Source organism: Egretta garzetta, unplaced genomic scaffold, assembly GCF_000687185.1.
Source record: "Egretta garzetta isolate BGI_Z169 unplaced genomic scaffold, ASM68718v1 scaffold246, whole genome shotgun sequence".
NCBI lineage: Eukaryota > Metazoa > Chordata > Aves > Pelecaniformes > Ardeidae > Egretta > Egretta garzetta.
The window spans coordinates 698,336-720,491 of record NW_009259976.1 but is presented as its reverse complement, the minus strand read 5'-3'; the positions used below and the strand labels follow the sequence as shown (position 1 = coordinate 720,491).

General features: G+C 39.0%; 1 protein-coding gene across 1 annotated transcript in view; it reads right to left on the bottom strand.

Moving 5' to 3' along the window:
- CDYL (chromodomain Y like) overlaps positions 1 to 22,156 on the bottom strand; it is a 109,843-nt gene that overhangs the window by 39,970 nt on the left and 47,717 nt on the right. Inside the window, exon 2 of the mRNA XM_035895902.1 lies at positions 18,953 to 19,619. Within this exon, the coding sequence (XP_035751795.1) occupies positions 18,953 to 19,619 (667 nt within the window). The remainder of the gene's footprint in view (positions 1 to 18,952; positions 19,620 to 22,156) is intronic.

The following is a 22,156-nucleotide window of genomic DNA, read 5'->3' as shown; positions in this document are numbered from 1 at the left end:
CATACCATCTTGCTAGTTTGAAGCTGTTGGTAGAAATCCATGCCACTAAAGAAATCCATGCCAATGGGGGCCTTAACTCTCTAAGAGATTTAAACCAACTCCAGAACACACACCACAGAATTCCCATCTGGTAACAGCATCTACTTGAGAAGTCCTATTGATTTCTCAGATTCTCCAAATTTGTAACAAAGACTGTGAGGCTACAGGTCCAAATAATAAAATTATTCAAACAGTAACTAATAGTGAACAACAATGTTGAATACAGTTTACAAGCTTAATTTGACTATTTGATGCAGTAGATGGGAGATTCTCAGAACTAAGAAATTCCCTCATCTCCCCCCCTCCCGCCCCAAATCAGACTTCCAATGCTGAAAGTTAACAAGGAAGAGCAACAACTATTCAGATTTTAGTTCCTGCAGTCTACATAGGATGGCCCGACACATTAGAAAGAAGCACCTAATGAGAGCTGATGATCTTACTCGTGTTGTGTTTAACTGCCTAACCTGTTGCTGTACAGAAGCAGAACCAGATAATTCTTGGAGGTGCACATGAAAAGATGAAGGGCAATGTAAACAAGTTGTAATGAGGGCAGTTAAGATCTGATATTAGGTTAAAAAAAATAAAAGTTCTCAATGCGTTAGTCAAGCACTGGAACAAGCATCCCCAAGGTGTGGAATCTCAATCCTTGCAGATACTTTAAATAAGCCCCGAGCAACCCTCATGAGGATATCCAAATGTTTGAGAAGCAAACAAAAAAATAGGACCTTAAGCACAAGACTGAATCACATAATTTTTTTGAATAACCAAATACAACCCAATGTATTCTGTTCATTGGACTACCTGCTAGATCCTGGTAATTATTCCTATTATAGAGCTGAGTAAAGAATAGGGACACATTTTTCTGTTAAGTAGTACCTTTTAAAATTTGTTTAGCTTCTGTCTTCCTGTGACCTGCTATCACATTAGTCTAATGAAGTCAAAAGGCACCTTCCTTTATCAGGCAGTTCCAAAAAGTCATATTGACAAATGGCCCAGGTCACATTTTGCTGTGTTTGAATTACAAACTTCTTGGCTGAAGCGAAGTTTCAGATCAGTCACTTCCGTTCTTACCATCCACAGGGACATGGCTGCCAATGCAAAGAGTGGAGGCAACTAAGGGAACTCACCATTAAAGAGACTCCCTATTAGATTAGTTGAGATATAAAGCGATCTTTCCACGCTGTAAAACTCAGTTCAGAGGGTTTTATGCTCATGGATTACATACTGCCTGTATTTGAAGAAGCAGCTTAGTGACACTGCTTGCTTCTATGAGGGGAGTAGCAGATTGGTACCATCGCGTCAGAGTTATAAGCATCTAAGAGACAGTTAATTAGGGGACCTCATAGTTATCTCTGTATCCGTACTCATTGTAATAAGGGCTTTTGCTCAGTGAAGAAACCAGCTCTTAACTACTCTCTACCACTTTAACCATGTTCTTAGCAGGAAAAAAAGAAAAAAGTCCTGTCTTTTCAAAACACATCTAAGGGCACGCTTCTGTAAGCAGCAGTGCCAGTTTCAAGATCCTCCTCTGCCCAACGCCCGCTGGTTTCGGCCCCTGCTCAGCCCCTTTAAGTGGGCTGGCAAAAATTAAAGGATATGGGCAGGAACAAGCAGCCAAAACCATGGAGTGATGAGCAACAGAAAGAAGGACAAAAGACGTTGTTGCAAGCAGGTGTAGGAAGCACTTGTACTTAATGTTTAACCGCAGTACTAAATGGGGGGGAAAGTAATCTGGCTTCGTCTGTGCTGCCAAACAGAAATCTGTGGCTGTATTTCTCCTTCCCCTCAAGGCAGCTGCATAGACTGATGATTTTGAAGAAGCTGCATTCAACAGACAGAATGAAACTGGAGAAGACACTTCAGCAAGGCACAGGAAAAACAACCTAAACACTTTAGAGAGAAAAATCAATTCTTTTTGCCAGGATCTTTCCCACCTTTAAGAGGGCTCAGTACAGGGAACCTGAGAATATTCCTGAAACCACCTTCCAACAATTTGAAATCTAAAATATTTCGCTTACTTTTGCAGAGCTTCATAGCCTGCAAGAAAAAAAAAAAAATGCAGTGTGTTTATGAGACCTTCTATCTTAAAATCGGTTCACATTGGATCTCCCTGGCTTGGAGCTCCTACAGGGATCTTTCCAGGCTACAGCTCAGCTTGACACACATAAAATTCAAAAATCTCTCTGGTGATATTCTACTCTATAGGCAATTGCAACAAAAACAAATTAAAAAATCTACAAAACTCCCACAACAAAACAACCCCAACCCCTTTTTGTTAAAAAGGGAATCAATAAAAAAAACCACCCTTTATATTTCTCCCATATTCATAAAGCCTCTTATGCCAGCTCAGCTTTCACATGCAAGAGAAAGTCCAGAGTTTATGCTCCAGAGATTCATCAAGGAACCGTCTGAGCCCACCTCTGTTCTCTTCTTCAGTTGGGAAGGACACTAAAGGAAGAAACTGCTAACAGTGAAAGCAAGCCCTTTAGCAGGATGACCTCAATGGAAGATTTAATAACCAGCCTACATGGTTTTTCATTGTCAGCATACTCAGGCATTGAGGGGAAGCATAACAATCTGCACGGGTCTTGGTGGCAAGAGCAGAGGTTGCCAGAAGGAACTGTTTGGAGGGCACATTACCAGGGCTAGGCTATGTGTACATGGCTGAGACATAAGCTGCTTTTCTGCAAGCAAGCTCTTTTAATAGGAATCCAGTTTATTTATTTATTCAGAAGCAGATGGCATCCTCTCAAGACGTTATGCAGAACATGACACACAAAACAAGCATTTTCATCCAAGCATATTTTTTCTCATCAACTCCCTGCTATTCAGCATTAAATGACAAACAAAAATTTAGTCTCCAGAGCCTGGTAATACTCTAGGCTAACTCAAGCTAACTTAGGATACAGCAGTAAGTGATGAAATGAAATGTAATGACTTGTAATACACTGGAGCGCAGACTAGATGACCTCAGTGTCTTTTGACTTTAATGTTATGTAAAAAAAAGGCATTCCAACTGTGGGGAAAAAAAAATTACAAATTTCAGCCTCCATGCTGATGAGTGCATTTGATGGGCAAATCCCACGAATTAAGTTTAGTCAGAAGTGCCTAACACAACTTTTTGTACTTATACAAAGGAACACAGGAGGCAAAAAATACTGTCATAAAGTATGTTAATAATACTGCCATGTAACCACTGTATTGTAGGATTCTGCATGAGGTTGCTGATACCTTTCATATTATGTTTTTATGTAATTCCTCCTGAATCAGGACCTTTAATCTCCACTCATTGCAAAGCCTAAGCAACCACTACAAAGACTTGCGGAAGGAAACCATGTTAAAGAAAATGTTGTCACTACATACACACAAAACATAATTTAGAAAAAAGCCAAATGCTACAAAATACTCCCCTCTCCTGACCCTTCCTACTCCACACTTCAACTCTGAGACTACTGTGTGGTATCCTTTCATAGATACTGCAGGACTTCATTTTAATAGGGAGGTCATATATCTCCAAGTGTGTTGACGTACAGAGGCTCGTGTACCACACAATAATACAACGCTGTACACCAAGAGTGAGTCACCCTCTCATTACAGCCTCATACAACACATAATTAAAATACAAGGAACTCTCACAAACTAAAGTGATTTTAGAATTTTCTGCATGAAGAACGTGCACGGTCCTAATATTTTCCAATAATTTAGAAATGTACTGGTTTTTGTTTTTTTTAAATAAAAGCATGCTGAAAGAATACTAATACAAGGATTTAGTATGTTATGCACTATACCAGGGTGGTCCAAATTCAGCAGTCATTGCATTCACATCCAACTTTTAAGGTGCCTTCACTGCCCGGCCAGTGTTTCTAGCTTCTTTTCAATGCCTCCCCTGCATCCCCCACCCAGGATCATCACCTTACACTCTCTGTGTAAGGAGGTCCTTCCCCCGCCCCCTCCTCTCCCTCACCCATACAAATATCCCTGCTTTCCATTTCTTCCCTTGGCAACAGCTGCTCCTGCACATGCCATCCTGAGAGTGCTAAACCATTGCTCGAGAGGGGATGGGCCTGGGGGAGCTGCTGCTGCCGGGCAGGTCCCACAGCTGCTGCCAGAAGCATGGGGCAGCTGCTGCTGCTGGTGGCTTCCCTCTTCCCTCCCACAAGCAGAAGCTGCAAGCCTGGATCCCTGGGAGGCAGAGGAAGGGAAGGACTTCAGGACTTGGACCATGCTTGCTGTTCAAACAGTTCTCCATCTCCTTTGGGAAAGGGCAGCAGACTCCAAAGATGGTTGGATGCTGTAGGCCCAACTCCACCCATGACCTGCCTGTTGGAATCAACTGCTATGTGCTGGATGCTAGAAAAAAGAAATTGTACCTTTTGCCAGATTAACTGAATCTCAAGGAGGCTTGTACCCAAAGTTCTCATGAATCAAAGTTCTCTTATATTAAGAATGATACAAGTTTACAACATCATAGCTATATGAGTAAGAAATTTTAACACCCTCTTTCTTGTCTTACCTTTATAAAGGTCAACCGAGTAGGTAAATATAAAACCATTTTAGTGTGAATACTCCATTTCTTACCAATGACTTAACTCTCACTTTACTTTCTTGTGCCTCAACATGGGTAAGAGTAAACTTAGGTTTTATTTAAATGTCTAATTCTTATTTTTTGAAGAGGCTGGGCCATTATTATTTGGATGATTTTGCCTAACCTAAGCACCCTTGCAAAGATTAGCCTGCATCACTACTTTCACCCTCTCTGCTACATCCAGAATGCTGAAAAGACTTAGCAGATACGCAAATATACATCATTGGAGATTGCCTCCAAGGAAAGTTAACACATCACTTTTTCCTATTTGTGAAGTTTCTCTTCTTTAGTTTTTCATATTGAAGTGGATGCCCAGACAATTTCCAAGCATTGCCAGCCAGTCTGTTTTTGTGTTCTCCCTTCCCCTTCTGGGAATGCATAGCTGAGACAATGACTGAGAACCCTAAACTCTAACAGCTCTGTATGAAGGAACTGCCAAGCTTCAATCTTCCTCCTTGGTCTGGCTCTTCCACAACTAACCCTACGGAAATCCAGCCAACTAGCAGCTCAACACTAGTGAAAACCTAGCAAACTAGCTGGTAAGAAAAAGTTATGCAGACCTATCTGCACCCTCTCTTTTTCCTAAAAAAACCCCCCAAACTCTGAATATGTGTCTTAGAAGATAATAAGATTTTTAAAAATAATTTACCCCCTCACCCATTATAACTGAGACATACTGAAATCAAGGTAGTTAGTTACTTTTTGGCTTTAGCGTTTAATTGTTCTCTGATGAGACTAAAAGCTCCCTGTGCAAACTAGGGAGCTTGCAATTCACCATGGTTATGAAAATTCAGAAGTGGAGAAGGGTGTAACTTCCCCCATTAAGAGAAGAACAGAGTACACTCCCATTCTCATCCCTTCCTCTGATGGGCTTCATTGTAACTAGCTCCAGATAAAAGTTTTTTTCTACGGATGTAGATATACTGTGAAAAAAAATTCCAATTGTGTATTTTTCTTCACAGTTCTTCAGCTTACTATATCACATTTCTGAAATATATGATCTTGTTTTAAACCAATCAATTAAATGCCTAAGCATGAAAAACTTCATAACTGAAATGGTACTGTATTTAATTTGTTTATTTGATCAAAAGAGTCATTCCACAGTATCTAACTGATAGAAATGAGACCAATTTGAGGTACAACAAACATTGGGCAGAGCACTTCTAGGGTCTCACAGCAATATCTGCAAAATCTAAACGTAAAGAAAACGAACAGCAAACCAATTTACCTACCTAACCTCATCCCCTACAAAAAGTTTTTACTCCTTTGAAGTGAAGCCACATTACAATTAGAGCAGAATTAGAATAATATCTGTGAAAACTGGACACATACCAACAAACTTAGCTTCAAACAAGGTCTGTAAGAGCAACACAATGATCACATAAGTATCACCCTGCAACCAACAAAAATCCTCTTTAACTGCTGAGGATTGCCAGGGATGCTGGAGTATCTCAGTTTTCATCCAAAGGCTCCAACAGCTTCCCCAAGGGCCTTCCCTAACCCTGACACAGTGCTGCCAAACTCACTTCTGTGCTGATCCCTCCTCCCTGGGCAGGGGGGAGCAGGTACAGTGCCTTAGTGAGGGTGCTAGGATCATAGCACGGCTCAGTCAGGGGACAGAGAAACCAATGAGCCCATGCAGCTGATGGGGGGCGGGGGCGGGAAATGTGCTTTAGAGATAGAAATACATAGTCAAACTGTAATTAAAATCCATCAAAAATTGCCTCGGTATAGTGGATTTTTCTTTTTGGAGTCTTCAAAGAATATGAGGCCTATCCAAATAATGTATGAAGTACTTACAGAAGGAAGACAGGCTAATATTTAAGCCTATTAAAAAAAACTTTAAAAAATCAACACATGAAAGACTGAAACATTTGAAAAGGTGATCATCAGGTTTAACTAAGCTGTTGGAAGATCATAGCATAGCTTATTCTTACACTGGCTAAATACTAAAATATTAGGCACAATTACAGCATAGTACAGAGATGTTAATACCAGGTCAACTACAGACCTACTCGAGTGACTTTATACAGGTTTACCCTGAAGTAAATTTTATTTAGTATTACCCCCACCCTTTTTAACCTGAACATATGTAAGTATATGGCCTATTTGTATTACACTACCCTACTAGGTTTGTAATTTATAATACACAATAGTGCAGTGATAATTTCTTCATATTACACTTTAACTGAAAAGAATCTAGAGAGCTGCATTACTTTCACTGGGGCCTAAATTTTACCTGCCACAATCTAAAAGAAATACGATATAAATTAATTTGGTATCAGACTTCATACCAGGAATTTGAAAATAGAAAACAAAATAATTTTTAAAAAAGCTGGAAATAAATCCAACTCTAGTATAAGAATTTGCTGTCTTTTCAAAAAGAAAGTTCGCACAATTGCAATTATGTCTTTTATTATTTTGTTAAACAAATTTGTGTATTATTGATATGCATAAAACCTTTCATATAGCTTGGAGTGTTCCTAAACATTGCATGCACCAATCACTAAGCTACTAATATATCTTATTCACTTATAAAATGACATATCGAACTGGACTACACCAACAAAGCAGTAACCCTTAACATGATATAACAAGAGGAATAATGATTTTCTGAAAACAACCACTGTGCCAGACTAAGATCTAATACTAGAATAGAAGGGACTTGAGAACAAAATACCTTAACATAAAATTGTAAGAAGTCCATTTTCTTCCTCAAAGTGTCACACCAAGCCAAAAAATAAAGGTCAGTCAGGGTTACTGATTGTTTTGGCTTGTATTACTTTACCAGAAGACTTAGAGCTCAACCATTAATGTTAGCTAGCTACACCAGTATTTGGAAATGGAAATCAAAAGAAATTTGATTTCCAAAAATGCAGAGCATCAGCACTTCCCCATGAAGTCAATAAACACAATAGGTGTTTAAACTGTCAGTTGAAAAAAAAGCCTAAAAAAAATCATACCATTGATTTTTCATGTGTCTTAAAGGCACTCATGCTTCAATAATTTTACCCATTGCTTTCAAAGCTGATTAAACATAATACGCTTGTTACTTTTTCCTTTTACTTTACAGCATCTAAAGGGTTGTTGAAACTAGCATTCCAGAAAGAGAAAGAAAACCTTTGAAATAAACATTTCCACTGATTCTTAAGAGCAGAAATACCAAGCAGAACTAAATCAAGTTCAGAAACCACTCATTTCAGAGTACTTATCCCAGAATAGGTCCTGGATCTTGACCCATACTTCGGGCAGCCACTCCATTTACTATCATCACTATCTTACACTGCATGATCATTTGAGAAAACACATTCTCTCACTTAATTGTAAGATTTTTTTAATGTATTTACTTTTATCTTCTTACAAGGACATGAGATAAGCAATGTGTTTAAATTTCTTTTTTCTCCCTCTCACATATTTAAAAAGGTTTTTTTGCTGCTCCATTGTTTGTGCTCAAAAAGGTAATTTCTAAAACCACCACTCCAACCTAACTGACTATACAGGATCCAATAAAACTGATGGAACAAAAAGCACTGTCAACATGCAAAGCAAAGTGTTCTGGTTTCAGCTGGGATAGTTAATTTTCTTCACAGTAGCTAGTACAGGGCTATGTTTTGGGTTTAGTATGGGAATAATATTGATAACACACCAATATTTTAATTGTTGCTAAGAAGTGCTTACACTACGTCAAGGACTTTACAGCTTCTCGTGCTCTACCAACTGAGAAGGCTGGGAGGGGCACAAGAAGCTGGGAGGGGGCACAGCCAGGACAGCTGACCCCAACTGACCAAAGGGATATCCCACACCATATGATGTCATGCTCAGCATATAAAGCTGGGGGGAGTTGGAGGAAGGGGAGGATGTTTGGAGTGATGGTGTTTGTCTTCCCAAGTACCCATTACGCGTGATGGAGCCCTGCTCTCCTGGGGATGGCTGAACACCTGCCTGCCCATTGGAAGTAGGGAGTGAATTCCTTGGTTTGCTTTCCTTGCGTGTGTGGCTTTTGCTTTACCTACTAAACTGAGTTTATCTCAGCCCAGGAGTTTTCTTGCTTTTACCCTTCTAATTCTCTCCTCTGTCCCACGGGGAGGGAGTGAGCGAGCGGCTGCGTGGTGCTCAGTTGCCAGCTGGGATTAAACCATGACACAAAGAAACAAGCAAAAAATGTCTCACTAGCTTTCAATAGTGGTAATCAAAGATGTAACTTGTGTTTTGTATAAACTTTTAAATATTTAAAACAAGGTTCTCAAGCTAATTGCCTACACATGCACAGAAAGTAAAAATAGACAATTCTCTAAACTAAAGAACGCAGAATAATCTGTCATCCTTTGTATTCAGAAATCAAAACAGAAAACCACAAAACATAGAGTAAATTGTTTGAAATACCCATTATTACCATATGAAGTTTTCCTACTTGTACTAATATAAGACAAAAACCTATCTTTGAATTTCTTGGTGAAAGGGTGTTGCCCTGCACTGCCACAAATACGTCTCCGACAATCACCAACTTTAGGAGAAGCCCTAGCAGGATATTCTTTCCATATGCTGAAAATTATTTTTAAATTACCTATGTCAATAAAATGTTAAGCCTGGTAAAATAAGAATTAGTTTTGCATTTGCAGTTGGTTTCAACTCATTCCTGTATTTCTCAGAAGTGCCCACTGCATTTGATATCTGCCCAGAAAACAAAGGGATGAGGGGAGAATATAATATAACAAATCTGTTTACACTGGGGGTGGGGTTTGAGCTGACTATCCCAAAACAAAAAGGATGAATGAAACATCAGTATTCTTTACTTAAAGCATCTAAATGTTATGTGGGGTTTTTTTCCCCAAAATGATTGTTTTATACAGTTCTCTAAGCATTTTTAATGTTATATATGGATCTAGAGTAGAGAAGGGTGCTTCACAGTAAGGATCTCGTAGAAACCAGACCAGAGCTCCATCTTCTTACTGCTTTTCCAATGTCTATCCTATTATCCTAACAGGACAACTATTAGAATCTCTGAACGTCTGCACAATATAAAAGTAAATCCATAAATAATAGTTGAGTGAGTTATTCCATAAATAATAATGGCTAATAATGCAGAAAGAGGTATAAAAATCCCTTAATTACAATTTACAGGTATGTCACAAAAAGTTTCCTTTACTTCTAAAGCAAGAGAACTTACATTCTTTGTAAAACTATACCATTTCTATAAATACAGTTTATTCCCATTATCCTTATAAATGTCTACAATTCTTTTAAATGGTCATTAATGGTCATCTTTATCTCTTGGACTCAAATACGTTTTAGCAAACAATTCTCAGGACCAAATGGAAGCTATATCAAAAGTTATTATCTTTCTGTTTTGAATTTGACACCCTTTGATTTCTTTAGATGTCCCCTTGTCTTCAATTCCAGAATAGAGATTTCCAACTGCAGCAGTCATTATTTCATCGTGACTGTAATTTGTTTCTTCTGTAAAATAATCATGTGCAATCTTCTCAGTGTTCGGTTCAGATACATAATTTTTTATTATTATTATTTTATATCCACTTTGTTCCTGCTGTACCAGCTTTAATCAATAGCTTGGCCTAGATTCTCCAACTGGGTATACATTGGAAGTCCACTTGGACACCTCTCAGAAGCAGCTGGTCTGAGACAGCAGCCAGCCAGTTTTTCCACTCCCTCTCATTCTAGCCCATCTTAAAAACAATATAGCAATCGAAGTTGAAATCTGAGGGACAGCAGTGCTAATGCATGGAAGACATAATGCCAGCAAGCTTGGCTGAAGAGTAATGACAAATGTGTGTGACAGAGTAAACCCTGAGAGCTTCTTTAATCCGATATTAGGCCAAGTCGTCTTGGAGTTGCCCTCGGCAGTGTTTAGGTATTCCTATTTGCTTCCCGGCCTAAAAATTCTGTTTAGGAGCCAGCAAGGAAAACAATCAGTTCAAGTTATCTTCCTGCTGTTCATCACTTTGCTTAGCCTCCTGCTTTAGATACGTTCCTCTGAATTTTCTATTTTCTTATATCTTAAGGAATAAATAATGAAGTGTGTCTCTGCAATTTTTGTGCCTTTGCTGCTCACTGCAATTTTTTTTAAGATAACTAATAAATATAAATAAGCACAGACCCTGTTACAGAATCTTATGACATCCCACTGCTAACCTTCTGACAAAACCAAAATGAGCCATTAAGCCTACCCTGTTTTCCATCTTCCCAGCCAATTTCCTAGCAGCCTTTTGAAGCACAACTACTTACTTTAGTTGCTTCTTTCAAGGAATAGTTTCAAAGAAAATAAATGACAATCTGTACTTCTTTATCCACTGTTTCACTGAGATGTTCAAAGAACTCTTAATACAATAGTAAGATGCTCTCTCTCCTCCTCTCCTTCCATGTTAAATCTTAGAACTTCCCAGTTTTCAGATGTGTTCAAACATAGAACATTCTAGTTCAAAGCACTAGTGTTTATGATTTGCCTTTGTTTCTTAAAGACATCTAAAATATAATAAACTTTAAATGATTTTAAATTAAAAATACTTAATAAATAAAAAAAGTTTCTTTATGCATTCTAAGATTGCAAAATTAAGAAAACAATTACTAGAACAGAATTAACTGTTTCATAACTTGTGGCCTAACTTATTTTAGTGTGTGCTCTTAAATACCTTTACAGTATAAATGGTATGTACAGCAGATCATTTAGATATTTTTGTTTGATTTGAAAAATTGCATCCAGTATCGCAAATGTACAACTTCTGTATTTATTTTCTTTTAAATAAAAGACTAGTGCTTTGCTGTATTATTGTCAATAACTCACAGCAGCAGTTTTGGGTCATGATTACGCCAGTTTGAGTACTGCGACTTGTCTGGCTTGGTAGGAAGTACGGCTACCCCAGGGCAATATAGGATCTGGCTATTTCATTAGCTCTCATTATAAAAAAAAGATAGTGTTGCAATCCCCTGTAAAACGAAAAGCTGTTCCCAGCTGTTATCCAAGCAGCTAGCTTTTAAAAAAATGCTTAAAAAAATCTCAGTTTTGCATCTCCTTGAATCTAACCATTTTCTCTCTTTCACAGACACTGATGGAAAAAAACCAGAATCGTTTATTTACTAATTCTTTCTATGGTATTTTATCCCACCTGTAACAGTCTCCCTGTGAGGATGTTTTCTTGACTAAAGATTTAACTGTACTCTCATCATCTCCCTTTTTTATTTTAAGTAGGTAATGTGATCTAGGCAAATCTTCCCTGAACCATATTACGATTGTTTTGGTCTGTTTTTTATGGATTTTTGTATCAACCTATTAAGATTGATCTCTCTTTCAAGAGAACACAGATTCATAATGACAGTTTCCGTAGCAAACCTGCATTCCTTCCACTTCACAGCCATAACAGAGATAGGAGATATAACATCTTTAAAAATTGAAACAACAAGAGACAAAAAAAGTTGCTGGTTACTCTGCCAGGCGCAACTGCAAAAGGCACTGCACGAGGGTTTCTGATTGCACTTCACATTTCTGACATATTATCAAAAGCTGTCCTGAAGTTCTACAATTCTGACAATGGTGGAAGCAAAAAAAATAAAGTAGCTCAACACTTTTGTTCTATCATTCACTCTGATCTTCACCACGTTTTTTCTGCACAGATGTATGCAAAGTAGGTTGAAAGTGAGCCTTGTAAACAGAGCCTTTGCTTCATCGTGCTTCACCTTTCCTAAGTTTTGACACAGCAGGTATGACAAATGTGTCCTTAGAAATTACTTTTGTCTCATATTGGTACAAGTAGTGCAGGAGGACGGAACAGGTGAGTAGTCAAGAGAGGTTAAAACTCCAGATCCTCAGTCTGTGTAAACGTATGCAACGTCAGAAGAACTTCACAGCCGAGAGCTTTATGTTTACCAGTGGGCCTGCAGGTGCAATACAAATTTCAGGGAAAACAACAGGATTTCTTCTATCAATTTAGGTTGAGGATTTTATGCCCATACGGAATATTTCTTTATACATTATATCCAGAGTTCCCATTAAAGGTTTTTCAGGGACCGAATTAAAACACGGAAAAAGCATGTCTCTGTCTCCCTCCCCAGGGACACATCCTCTCCCTCACTGTCTCTGCCAGAAGGCTGATAAAAATAACTGCCCGTATAGGAGCAGTTGGTTAGGCCATATTATAACCTGGGGTTGGGGAAGCAGGGGAAAGGAATGGGACCACTCTTTTCAAAGTAGCTACCTTTAACACCAGCTTAGCTGTATCAAAAGTCTACACTAATGTAGCATCCACCTCTAAGTGGTGGAGGATGGCAGAAGGCAGAAGAAGCAAGAAGCCAGTCACTTATGCCTTACATCCCCCAGGAAAACACCCTTAAAACTCCAGCAAACTCTGCACTTATATCCTGACTTATTATTATGATAACCTATTGACATATACCAATATGGCCCTGAAGATGAGAGATTTTCACAAGAAGTTCTCAATCCTGGAGCACCACGGGAAGTAAACATAACCTGCACCAGAAACTGCACAAGCAACAGGACGCAAAACCCAGAACAGTATGGGATAACAGATCAATTTTCCACATAATACAGACCATCCAGCCTACCATATTGCCTAACACTTCTGCATTTATATTAAGCCAGAAAATATAGATGAAGAAGAAATTGGCAACAATTCAGAATATTCTTTCAGTTAAGAGTAAAGAAGCTGAAAAACTTGGAAATGACTTAACAGTAATACAGATGGAAAATTTGATGGTAGGTTAAAATGTTGCAATACAGTACGTAAGAGAAGTAATAATGTGAACTCTTAAAGAATATAATTTAAATTAAATGCAACTTCCAAAGCAAAAAAAAAAAGGTGTCTTTAAGGTTGATTAAATGAAAACTGTTTTGCACTTTACTCTTAGGGATTTGCTAAATGCATACACAATAGAAAAGATACAAAATTACACACTGCTGCATTTGACAATGAAGTTAAACTAGTAATTTCAGAAGTTAGGCAGGCTTTGCAAAGGACTTTAACCCATGTCATAGGCTTTTGTTTGCACTAATAAAATACTTGGTTGCTTTCCAGATCACTCAGCAGAGATCAAGCCACCATCCAAGTGCAATGTACAAACACATTGAAAAAGGAAGTTCCTGTCTTAGGGCTTTTTTTGGAATCACATTTTACTACTTAACCAAAACAAAAACAAACAAAAGGAAGGCTCAAAGCTGCTTCTGTCCTTCCAGGATGCTAAGAAGAAATCTGGCGAACTGTAACACATCACCCCAACTTTCCTTTAGTTTCCATTTAGCTCTAATTCACACAGCAATGAGCTTCTGCAACTCTCCTCTCACTTTTGTTTTTCAAGAGGGTTATACTCATAGCTTGTGGTCCACCTTGACAATTAACATGGTTCACACTCAACACACCTTTGTCAACAGCTGTGCTCTTCCCAAGGGACTCGAGGGTGGCCTAATGAGTTACTGTTCCTCACATGATGCCCAACACCCAGGCACATACAGGGAGAGGGAAGAAAGTAACTGGGAGAACTTGGGAGGGACCTGGGTGAGCTCCCCTCACCCTAAGGAACAGGGGGCAGTTGAACTCCTTTCAGCTCAGCTTGGCATTGTATTGAGAACATATGTTTCTCCCTGATTCCAGTTGCCTCCTTCTATGCTTGCTTGGTTCCTGTTGAGACTAAAGCTATCAGACACTTAACCAAACAACAGACACTATTTTCCTTGGGTGTTAGAGTGGATTTTTGGTTTTCCAAAGCTGTGGGTTTTAATCCCATAAGCTGCTTTAGGTAAGGGAGGCAAGAGGTAACAAACAGAACTCAAGTTCATTCCTCTTTTTCCTGGTGCTAATACCATTGTTTTGAGATAAAACCAGAACCATCATCCAACACAAAAATCAGCAGACACACTTGTTCCTTGTAGGGTGATATACTGCAATCATCTTTGCATTGTCAGACAGCCTACTGCTCCTGCATGTTATTCATCTGGACTCATACGTGCAAGGAGGGAGATGCTAATGCCACTGTGCACACTGGTGGTGCTTGTCTGTCTAACAAGTGATGTAATTCACTGCATTTCTTGTGTTTCTTTCTCTTCCCATACACCAGCCACCAGCCTGCCTTATTCTAATTATAACAACATATGCAGCTAGATGTGCTTTTCTTGCTCATTTTATACTTTGAGCTGTGCATGCCTTTCTGCCCCAGATCTCTCATCTTGTGGCATTTCCTCTCAATTACACCCACATGTTGGACATTGTTAGCTGAATAAAAACTGTAGCAACTATAGATAGGGTGATGCAGAAAAAAAAATACAGCAAGGCAACTAGAATTTGCCAAGCAATGGTATTCACCTGGTTTATGGTTAAGTTTTGCAGAAGACGAACAATCAACCCAGTCCTTTAGTCCTTTCTAAAATTTCAGGACAACTCCCTAGCCTTGTGTGACTGACAGATTAGATTCCCTTTACAGTTTCACTTCTTGTGTATGCTACTAAATAGAACTTCCCTGGATATTATGAGTGTACTATGCCTAAAACATTTGCAATAAAATTTCAAAGCTATTTTTTTGTTCAATTTTGATGAAGGAAGCTTTCAAAAACTTTAAAGGTATCAGAACCTATTGTAAGGCTTGAGGCCAATTTTTGTCTTGCCTAGTTTTGAGTAATACACATTGCTTGTAGGTGCCATTAACATATTTTCCACAACATTTCAGTTCTTTGGTGGTGTTTTGCTGTTTCATTCATCCATTTGAGGATCACTTCTATTAACTTTCAGTAACAGCTGATGATCACCACATATTTTGAAAAACCAGAATCACAGCAACATTCATTCAGTGACCCATTCCCACTTATATATTTCACCTTTCTTAGACTTGTATGTAGTATATTACTCCATCGACTGTTTCAAGGCCAAGCCTTTAAAATATGAATATTCAATACAATGGTTTTCTTTGTTAAAGAAATATACTTTGGATGGCAGCTAGATTTTTGTGTGCTGAAACCACCAACTCCCAGAGTGAACACTACTGTTATTTTATTCCCCTGGTACCTCTGCATATTTGTACAAATATTTCCTGGTTGCCTTCTCTGAGACTATAGGAACTTTGGAGCAAGAACCGCATCATAGCAGTTTGTGTCACAAAAAGCATGACTAAGTGCTACGATACTAATACTAATATTTCCTCGTAATTGCAGTCATGGTATTTTCCTATGCATACAAGGTTTTTTTCATGGTGTGTACTCTTATTATAAAAATGAAATTTAGAAAAAAAAAAAGTCAAGGCTGGGGAAAACAAAGAACAGACTAAACGCTTAAGAGTTTCACCATCCTGATCTAGGACTAAACAACCAACGAGTCACACAATTCAAAAGCAGTCATAGCAATCTCAAAATTAGGAATGGTATTTTCATATTAGAATTTTAAATTATTTTCCTAATATTACTTTAAAAAAATCAAATTCTAAATCAGCTTTGATTAAAAAGGTTGTCTAACAATTCTTTGAAGTATAATATGTATTTTTCTAGAATATTTCAAAATTATACTTTCCAATTAGTGATTTCTGTTTTGACTAACTGGGTTTTTCCAACAAAAATGTTTTGATAAAAAATTCCTAAACCAGCTCAAGCAAAAAGTTATTTTTCAAAACATGCTTTTGTCTTCCTGGCAGTATCCTCCATGTGGAAGTAGGAACTCTTAAAATTAACAGAAGGTGTATGCGGAGGAGTTCTGTATTATTAATATGTCAGATCTGGTGTGTATAAAGAGCCAGCGATCGGGGTATGAATTTGATGGCGTTTCTGTACAATGAATAGTTCTCATGATGTACGATTCCTGAGGTGGTGTTGAAAATGTGATGAGGTGTCCATTGAAGACAGAAGGAATGTCCTGAGTAAGGAGCGAAACGGGATCTAGGACCGTGACAACCCCATGCGGGGGAGGGAGGGAAGCAAGCATCGATTTACTACATTTTAATGAATAGCAGTGTGAAGTTAAAAATAAAAACAGCAAGGAGAAAGAAAAGCACAGCTTTAATGCAGAGATGGAGAACGTGTCAGCTCAGGAAGCTCCAAGGCCAGGCTAGCTCTAGGCAACAGGGCTGCCTCTCTTGGCTTCTTTCTAAATAAAGGTCCACTCTGGCCATGCAGAACAGATGAGTTGGAGCCTGGGCCTCTGTGAGAAAGTTATCTGTCCAAGAAATCCTAAGAAGCTAGGAAAAGAGACTGATGTCAGATACAAACGCAAAGTATTTTTCTTTTGCAGCTTTGTTCCCAAGTTTTATAGTCGGAGAATTACTGCATGATTTGGATGTTACCCCCAAAAAACATTGTAGATGAGTGTAACTGCCTGCAAGGCAGTAATAAATTTGGATGTTTAGCATCCATTTCCCAGCAGACTGCACAGCTCAGCTTGGGGATTGGCAGTGGTGTATCAGGACAGAGAAGGAAAGCCTCAGTTAATGTACTTGAACTAATATCCCTCCAGCAGCAGATAGAAGGTAGAAACATACTGTGAAGTTTTGGGCAACCACATATTGTGACTATCTCCTTGGCTCTCTTTTTTTTTAATCTACACCTTAAGATGTCATGAAAGCATAAGCGTGAGAAAAAGTCACATATTGCCATCATCCCTAGGGTCAGTCGGTAGCTTCCAGTGTTAGTTGCCCAGACAAATGCCTAAGAAGAGCTGAAGGAAGTGGTGGCAGTTGAAGGAATTGTAACATCTCATTGAAACAGATAAATGCACCTCAGCTAATATTTTGTGTCACTACCATTCTTGTGCAGGTCTTTCCACTTACACCTGATGCCCTGTAACTGGGTCCTTGCTGTACCACTATTACACGAGTGAAAGGTTAGTGGGAATGATTTAATCATTCGTGGCTGCTGATCTACCCAAGAAGGGCCTTTGTGTCCTAATTTTTTTTCTGAATGCTATGAGGATGCCAAAGGCAGCCCTTATCGATCACTTCACTAAGAACATGACCATACTCCAAAGTGCATATTAATTATCATAAAACCACCATGTGTCCAAACACATTCCTCTACCTCACCTACTTAGAAAACTCATATACTGGCATCTCCTGCATTTTCCCCTCCAGCTTTGTTTATATCCTCTGAGATTTACATTCCTTCTTTAGCCCATGCAAAGGAAGAGATATTCCTGGCATCTGTGTGTGCATTACCATGGTTACCTAGTTCATCTGCAGCAAAATGGGTTGGTCCATGACCTGACACCGCAGCTCCAGGAGCATGTTCCTCCCTTGTCCGCTGCTTTGCAACCTCTCCCACTGCACCTGTTTTTTTCAGAGCATCGGAATGCAAGCAACAGTGGGGCATCCAACAAACTCTCCCAAAGTCTTCAACCCATTTTTTTGCCCATAGAGTTTGTCTCTAAAGTGTGTTCTTTGGCATGCCCAGTCCTTGCTTTTCAAGCAATTTTTCCAGCAAGCCATCATCAATAGCATACCTGCAGATTTTACCCACTGCATTTTATTTGAGGACGCAGTATTGTACTTGAAAATTTAGCCTCAAAAGCATGCTTACAAGAATGCCTGTGACTACAGAACAAAAGGTTGGGACGCAAGAGTGAGAACAGTGAAGTCTTAAACGAGGGTCTCAGCTGGGTGGGGGGAACAGACAGCTTCCTCCCATGAAATCGGTTTGGGTTTCATTGGTGTCGCAAATTTTACAGTACAAGTTGAAGAAACTGCCACCTACTGAGATGTTAGCAAACCAGGCATCAAGCCTAAATAAGCTCTCAATATCAAGTGAGGTATAAACAACAAAATATTGATAAAATATAATGAGGACAGAATTCAATCCAGGCAGAAGGTGTATGTATCTTCACAACTGGCTCAAATTTTCACTGAAACAAAACTTATCAACTTCATTTTTTAAGCAACGCCATTCTCCAAGGTTTTTTCCCAGGCAATATTTATAACAAAACAGATATGTATGCTGTTATGAAGAATCCCTGTTCACATCGTTCATCTATTCCCATAATTTATGTTTCTAATATTCATAACAAATTTGACCTATTTAAAGAAACTTAAAGCAATGATGTAATCTCTGGAAGTGGTACACAGAATATGTGTACCACACAATGTCAAGGCAAACACAGATGCATCTTATGGTGATTCTGAAAACACAAATACCAATGAATCTCTGCGAGGAAACCAAAAGCTGGCAAAATTCGAAATGGCTTGGTAGTCATATAGTTATGTAAAATAAAGTTGTGACGTTCTCCAGACTTGATTTAACATGGCTGAAACAGAGTGGGTAATTTGTTTGCGTCTGAACGGCAAAAAAGATCAGTCAAATGAAAAATGTGCACAAAAATGACCGACTCGTACACGTACCTTTTCCATTCATTGTTAATGCTGATGCAATGGTGGCTGTTACTGGCACTGGCAATTGTGGCACTAATGGATGTATCCTTGGTCGGCTCCCCATCCTAGCACGCTCTGCACCAGGTCCTAATAAAGCTCCCACCGGTTTTTCTGCTGCTACTTCTGGTGCTACAGAGTCTTCTTGATCCTGCTCTATATGGTCCATTTTATCCGGGCTTTCATTCTGGAAGCCATCAACTGTCGTCCGGCTCTTAATTGGACTTTTGGGCACTAGGATTTTAATACCTGATTTTGCAAGGTCCATATTTTTCCTTCCAGAAAGAGATGGTGGATGGTTTTTCCGGAGCTTCTGGGCGGCAGAAAAGAGTTGGTTATTTTTTGACTCATGGTCTTTACCCATAACTAAAGATTTAGTGGATGTCTTTGAAAAAGAACTATTGGTAGATCTAGAAATTTGTTTTCTGGCATTATTTGGAGAGGTCCTGTTTGTCCTGGTTAATGTGCTTTCTTTCTGCTTTTCATTGTGGCGTCTGTTAAATTCATGAATATATTCCTCACAATTAACAAGGTGCTGTTCTGGCTCCCAAGTATCATCTTCACTGTCGTATCCTTTCCATCGCACCAAATACTCTGTTTTTCCCTTCTTGTTTTTCCTCTTGTCAACAATTCTCTCTACCTGTTAAAAAGGAAAATTAAACATTAGACACAGGCAGATATTCAACTCAAGTGAGCATGCAAATAACTTGTTACGTGTAGATAGATTTAAAAAAAAAAAACCTCTTGTAGTTCTGTAATTCTGTACTATAGCTCTATAGCTTAGTCTTTCACTGCTGACTGGAAATTCCTCTTTAAACTTCATATTGATACTTCCATCTCATGAAAGACATTCTAAAATACCAAAAACTGTTCTTCATTAAATTATTTTGCATGCACAAGAATCTGAATACAACATATTACTGTTGACAATCAGCACCGGCCCCAGCGAAGTTTTGACACCAACATCAACGTGGATAGGATTTCCCTCTCTGAATATAGAGATCATGTTTAAATATGCTGTACAAACACAGTGTGCTTACCTTACAAAACTTATCAATTTGATATTGTTTGAATAATTTGCTTGCTTAGCATAAGGCATATGTGAGAATCTCTTACTTACAGTGAGCTATCCTTTAGTTACCAGGGACAATATGGTACAGCTCAGAAATTGGGGCAAATACAGAAGATTTTTTTTAGAGGCTGTTCTTCTTGTGAAAACAGAGAACTTGTTTTGGCCAGAGTCTTTGGTACACATACTTGAACAAATTACCATGCCTCACTTATCTGCAAATAGAGATGATATTTATGTCACAAGTATTAAGCATGCACATGCTACAACTGCACGTGAGACGCACAGGCTAAAGGAATTCAGGCACCGGGGTAAAGCAGACAGGGCAGACAGCAGCAGCTGCAGGGACAGAGGCTCATGCCTTGTACCAAAACTCATGCCAGTCATGCTAGTCCCGCAGAAAGGGAATTCTTTTACAGAAAAAGAGATGCAAGTGCAAGGCTAGTCTCAGGATTTCCCCTTCTTCTTTCATTCTTCCTACGAAGGCTGCTCCTTCTGGTAAATCCTCCAGCCCACTTCATTTCAGTTATGGGACCAATACAGCTTTCTTCCCCATCATCTTCCTTTTGTTTATTTACAAAAAAAAAGCGGGTGGGAGGAGGGGAAGAGCAGCATGGGAATGGGATGGAACTACCACTTATTAACTGCTGGCCCTAGTGCTTAGCCCCTCGTGAGCAAAGCCCAGGCATGTAAGCTAAGATCACACATACCTAGGAGAATCTCTGAAGACCAGTAACATTTACTGGAGTGGCATTTAACCGAATGAACATCTACAGAACAGTTTGGAAGGATGGAAGGAAAACACAGGTATGTAGATCATTACCAAAGCATATGACTGTTGACAACAAATTCTCTTAAGAGTGCACATCAGTTTTATATGTGGCATGTTATCATAATGTACTGCCCAGTTTTCAACAGTGAGGATAAATGATTACTATTATTATAATCTCAGCAGCAATAGAACTACACATCCTAGAACTTCACGTGATACCCTGCAGGTGTTGTACTGTGCCACCCTGTCATTAGAAGGTTGCATAGCTCTGTTTGCATAGGTCTGGCAAAATCCCCCCCAAAAAACCCCAAAACAACAACACACACTGTCAAAAAAACAAACACAAACTGTCAGACTAGCTCCACCTTTACCTTGTTACTCAGTTGTACAATTCAATACATTCTATAGAGAGTAATGCAATATAAATTGTCCAAATATTATTTAAAATGTTAAAATATATTTAAACTGTTTTTATTCTGGTTATTTCACTAGGCCAGTTACTGGGCCTAAAAAAACATCCAGATAGAAAAATGAAACTACTATTTTTCTACAAGACTGTACTTAAGAACATCTTAACAGAAATACTACCCCTAATAAGAAAGTCATTATGGAGAAATATGCCTTCCAAATTTTTTCAGTAGACACTGAGTAAAAAGACCTTCAGGTATGAAGCCAGAAATGTTAAATTAAAAAATAAAAACAAACTCATGAATCAAACTTGATGTATTGTCAAAAAAAGTTACTGCAATAGTCTTGCTTATCCTCTCCCCCTCTCTCAGCCTACTAAAATAGATTTAAAAAATATGATTCTCAGAGAAAGATCTCCTGAGGGAATTGGCCGATGTAGTCGCCAAGCCCCTCTCCATGATATTTGAAAAGTCATGGCAGTCAGGTGAAGTCCCTGGTGACTGGAAAAAGGGAAACATTGTACCCATTTTCAAAAAGGGTAGAAAGGAAGACCCCGGGAACTACCGACCTGTCAGCCTCACCTCTGTGCCTGGGAAGATCATGGAACAGATCCTCCTAGAAGCTATGCTAAGGCACATGGAGGCCAGGGAGGTAATTCGAGATGGCCAGCATGGCTTCACCAAGGGCAAGTCCTGCCTGACGAACCTAGTGGCTTTTTATGATGGTGTGACAGCATCAGTGGACAAGGGAAAACCAACAGACGTCATCTATCTGGACTTCTGCAAAGCCTTTGACACGGTCTCCCACAACATCCTTCTCTCTAAATTGGAGAGCTATGGATTTGATGGGTAGACTGTTCAGTGGATAAGGAACTGGCTGGATGGTCGCGTCCAGAGGGTAGTGGTCAATGGCTCGATGTCCGGATGGA